At 43.5% G+C, this 4,811-nt stretch overlaps 1 protein-coding gene across 3 annotated transcripts in view; it reads left to right on the top strand.

Annotated features, from left to right (window-relative positions):
• Nucleotides 1–4,811, top strand: part of LOC117948129 (IQ motif and SEC7 domain-containing protein 1-like) — an 86,008-nt gene that overhangs the window by 33,904 nt on the left and 47,293 nt on the right. Inside the window, exon 1 of one of the 3 annotated variants that reach the window (XM_034877613.1) lies at nucleotides 24–282. The exons of the other annotated variants lie outside the window; for them this stretch is intronic. Coding sequence (XP_034733504.1) covers nucleotides 164–282 — 119 coding nt within the window. The 5' untranslated portion in view covers nucleotides 24–163. Of the gene's footprint in view, nucleotides 1–23; nucleotides 283–4,811 lie in introns of those variants that run through there. 3 annotated transcript variants of the gene reach the window in all.

Below are 4,811 nucleotides of genomic sequence, written 5' to 3'. Positions count from 1 at the left end.
CCCCCCCCCAATCCGTCAGCCTCTTGGACGCTCCTCGTTACGTCACACACACTGCTCTCTGGCTGCCTGTGTTTGTGACTGGGAGGGAGAGGGAGAGCAATTGTGCGTGAGCCCGTGTGCGCACGCCATCTCAGTCACACAGTCCCATTGACCAGCATAAACGATGGACAAACCAAGCGTGTGGCGCGCCGTGGTGAGCAGCACGGACCCTAGGCGAACACGAGACCCGGGGTCCCACTCAAGCAGACCGGGCTCTGCCGTGGGTTACCGGCTCTACGACATGTGAGTAGCATGTTCATTGTGATTGCTGTCGGATAGTATGACAGGCGGGCTCGCCTGCTTAAGCGGCACGTACTGGTGTAGCTCCCATTCATGGAGACAGCAGTTGAGTGGGAAGTGGTGGTGGAAAACACGGTGTCTACCTCTCCAGTGTCTTTGCTGAGTCACCTATAGCTTACACACTTGCTTTGTCCTCTCATGTTCTCTTTCTGTGCTTTTAGTAAACAACGTCTCCCTACAGGGGAGAGACAACGAGGTGGAACATACCTTTGTTTGTGTGAATGAGATGCAAATAGTTGAATGTAATACCATGTTTCTTCATACAAGGCGATGCAACCTGAGTGTGGTTTTGTATTTGTCGACCATTATGACTGAAATCACAACAGAGTCATGTGAGTGATGTTTTAGAGCCTCGGGTGGCTGAGAAAAATGACTAATTTCTGGATGATGCTGTGACAGCTCTTGCTGGGCACATGAGTTCCTTGCAGCTTTGTGTGTGTGTGTGTGTGTGTGTGTGTGTGTGTGTGTGTGTGTGTGTGTGTGTGTGTGTGTGTGTGTGTGTGTGTGTGTGTGTGTGTGTGTGTGTGTGTGTGTGTGTGTGTGTGTGTGTGTGTGTGTGAGAAATGCGGCTGACTCTGAGGTATTATTACTATTGGGATGCGATGAGTCCTACAGTCTGTATGGAAATCTTGCATCTCTACTTCAGTAAATTATGTGTCAGATATGCTGGGATGAAAGGTGGACAAAATTAGATCTGAGATGTTTTTTGGTTGGAGTTATTTTTGGTGTGGTGCTGTACAAGATTTATCTGCACACAATCTACCCTCTAGTACTCAACACCTTTAGTATTTAGCTGAATAAGCATTCTGCTGCCCTATTTCTCTATACATGCACATTTAACTTTGTTTTATTTGCTGTAGTATGTAGACCCTGTAATTCCTTTACAGTCCTGTGTAACCAAATAAGTGAACACTTGAATTTCTCACACATGTACTTACCAGCTGGTGCATAGCGTTAATCTGAATTACCCTGCCATGTCAGGATCTAATACCATACATGGTGGATCAATCATCTTAATGAATGTGAGACCTTCATGGGTCTCCACTGAGTCCTTCACAGGCAATCTGCTCCTTCCTTCACCGGCTTGAATATCTGTCTTGTTTCCATGTGTACAGTGTACAGGAATGCATGAATACATTCCTCAGATTCTCATGTTCCTTTAGTGTACCAGTAATCATAATTTTATTACATGCTGCATTCTATTTTGGTCGTTACATAATAAGCAATTGAACATCTTGGTCTGTCTGTAGTTCTGAAATAGTGGCTGAGTTATTTCCTCCCCGTTTCCTCACAGCTTTAGTCCAAAGAGAAAGAAACCACAGACTGGGCCAAGAGGCAGAGCTCTCAGGAAAATGAAAGTGTGGTGCAAATCGATGGCTTTGTGAAACGGTTGCTGTTGTTGTGGTTGTAAGAGGACAGAGGACATTCGTCGAGGATTGACACTAATGTCTTAGTTTGACTGTCTCTCAAACTGACTGATTTGCACAGTGCCTGGCCAATACTCCTTTTAATAAGGGGCTGGAGCAGGATAAGTCTGTTCTGTTGTAAATGTCATTCCATCATTGCTGGCAGGCCCCAGCCCCTCTGGAATGATATTTCTGAGCCTACAACACTGAAGGCCAAGAGGAGGATAACCTGGATTTGGCCAAGGGCTTTGTTGGCCTTGAAGGATACTACACTTCACTACTCTTGCCTGAAGGGGATGCAGAGGGTGCCTCGGGTAAAATACTCTAAAACACAACAAAATATGTATACTGTATTTTGTGCAATGGAACAAAATGCACGCTCTACATGCAGGGCAATCTAAAAAGAATAAGAGCAACTGAGACATCTACAATAGTTATTCAAACTAGGTCTGTTAATGTGCTGCCATGTGCTATTTGACAAGGAATTGACTGGTTGCCATTTAGTTTACTGGTGCAAAGCAATGCACAGCACATCAGGGAGAGATACTGTATGTTCATGCTGCGCATAGAGTCACGCTGTAATAGTATTGGTAAATCTACAGCCCCTGAGTCGGTTTTGGCGGAGAGGTTATGACATGGATCTGTACAGTAGATACTCTGCACTAGCGTTGCTGCCCAGCTTTGTCGTTCAGTAGTTATTACCCTTGCAGGCACAAAAAACGGAATCTTTGCTTAGTAATAATAGGCTCATTTAAAAAAAAATCCCAGATCAAGAAAGCGTTGCAGTGAAGTTGAGACGTGCCAATTTTTTTTTCTTTTTTAAACTAAAAGCTGGGTAATCCTATTGTCCGTGACATTACCATTCAGGAGGTTAGATCTTTGTGCATGGATAATTTTCTGGGGTACTTTTTTTCTCTGTACTCAGCATACTGAAAATATCGCATTGCATGGACAAGGCAGCTAATAAACATCAAAGGACTTTACCTATCATTGAGATAATGTCATGCATTTTCAGAGGGCATTCATGCCATATAGCATATATATGCCATATATGTTACAGCAGGAAAGCCCATTTCCCCTTTATTGGCTGAGAGATTCTTAATGCGATGCCCCTGTTCAAGTGACGCCAATGCTGAATAAAAACAAGTGCGTCACCAGAGCTGTAAGTCACTGACAGCACATTCCTTCACTTTGAGCCTGAGTCTTTGACAGCACAGTGTTCTTAGTCTGCAAACTGAGAGAGTGACCAAAGGCAGCTGCCAGCACAGCTCTGCATATGCCTCCACCGGAGACAGCAACTATAGGATGCATGCTGCTATAGCGAGGAGACAACGACTGCAATACAATGCATTACATTGTCGTTCCATCAGAAGGGTTGGGCACTGGTAGGGCATGCTGTCCGTTCAGATACTGTAGCATCAGTAGATGGGGGCACAACGTTACAGAGCTGTAAGTGAGTCACTCGCTAAAGCCAGGGTACATGCTGAATAAATGTGCAGACCTGTCTGTATAATAACTATTTGGTTTTTCACTTGTCTGATAGCTACAATAACTGTCCTCTGCCATAAATGACTACAGTCATTCTGTTAGGTGAACATGATTATAGCCATTGATGCACCATCATTGTTACTTGCGTCATTATACCAAGGGTTTTTAAAACTTATTTATTGATCAACTGTTCTGATCTTCCCTTTTATTGTTTTGAAAGTTACAATGACATTCACACCTTAAGATTTCATCTCCTGCTCCGTCAAGACAGAACAGAATAGAAAGCCATATAATCTGAAACAGCAGAGCGTAATAGATCATAAATATGAGAATGGAGCATCGCAGGGTCAAGAATCACCTTACTAAAGTGTTTTGACAGTGCAGAGCTAAAGAGCCGAAACAGCAGATGGGTCTGCCAAATCAAGCAGCTTACTGTACCATTTTCCCTGCCGATGCTACAGTAGTATTTTGGCTTTTGCCAAAATAGCACAAACTTGGCTCAGGCCAACTCGGTCTGCTTAAAGGCTGTCATTTGCGCACTAAAACCATTTTCAGTGGTCGAGTTTGCAGCTGGAGCTGTGTCAGCCATGTGTAAGGATTATCAAACCAACGGGAGCTGTTGGGCCCTCAGGGGCAAATCTCAGTGAGTTAAAGTTTCCTCAGGGGAGTAGCTAGTGTCTGATGCATCCGTGGTTTAAAACAGCCCATAATAAGCTCCTGCCTTTGCCAATGGCAACGTCAGAAGCGACAGCACAGAGGAGAGTTGTGTGCATCAAAAAAAGGTTACGTCTCCAGAACATTTTGTTCCTCTGGCAAAAAACCCAGATATGAGGATATGTTTATTAGCAACAATGTTACATAATAACAGCCATATCAAGATATCCCTGGGCATGTTATCTTGCGTATTGATTCACATTTACATGGTTTTCTGTTTGCTGTTTCATGATTGGAAAATGACGTTAAGCCATTTCTACAGAGAGCATGAAAACTGACTCATACAAATACAGTGTGTTGTTTCTAGACATGTTTTTCACTTTCATGAAGCTGTTCCGCTGTATTTGCTAACGTCATACAAGAAATGTTAATCCTATTACAGATTTTAAACGGTGAATCATAGTCACATGTTGTCATAGGCTCAGCATATACAACTCATTCAATAAGCCATATCATTCATGTAATTATTAAAGAAGATGCAAGTATTTCTTCTGTTTTTATAGTAGTTTCCTTGAGTGGAGTATTTCTGACAAACCTAGCCTGCTGTGCTGGGGCTCCTTTACCTAAGTGTACCCTCTTTTAACAGTGGAGTCAGCGCTCCTCCTCAATTGTTACCCGGCCTCAGGTTATGAAAGCCTTCAAGATCGCTTGCAGAGTCGGAAGACTGTGGGATCCACCTCCAACCAGCCACAGAGGATTTTTTCCTTCCATTTATTGTTCTCTTTTTCTTTGCCTAGCTGTTTGTCTGTGCCTGTGCTTTCAGCTTTAATACAAAGCCAAAGCTGGAGGAGGGAGTTAGTCTACTGTTATTATTTGTCTCTCCCCTCCTTCATGTGTCTTTCTGTCTCTTGTCCTCCTGTCGTC

This window comes from Etheostoma cragini, chromosome 7 (assembly GCF_013103735.1).
Source record: "Etheostoma cragini isolate CJK2018 chromosome 7, CSU_Ecrag_1.0, whole genome shotgun sequence".
In the NCBI taxonomy this organism is placed as follows: domain Eukaryota; kingdom Metazoa; phylum Chordata; class Actinopteri; order Perciformes; family Percidae; genus Etheostoma; species Etheostoma cragini.
The sequence above is the reverse complement of the archived record's forward strand: the minus strand, read 5'-3'. Positions and strand labels throughout refer to the sequence as shown.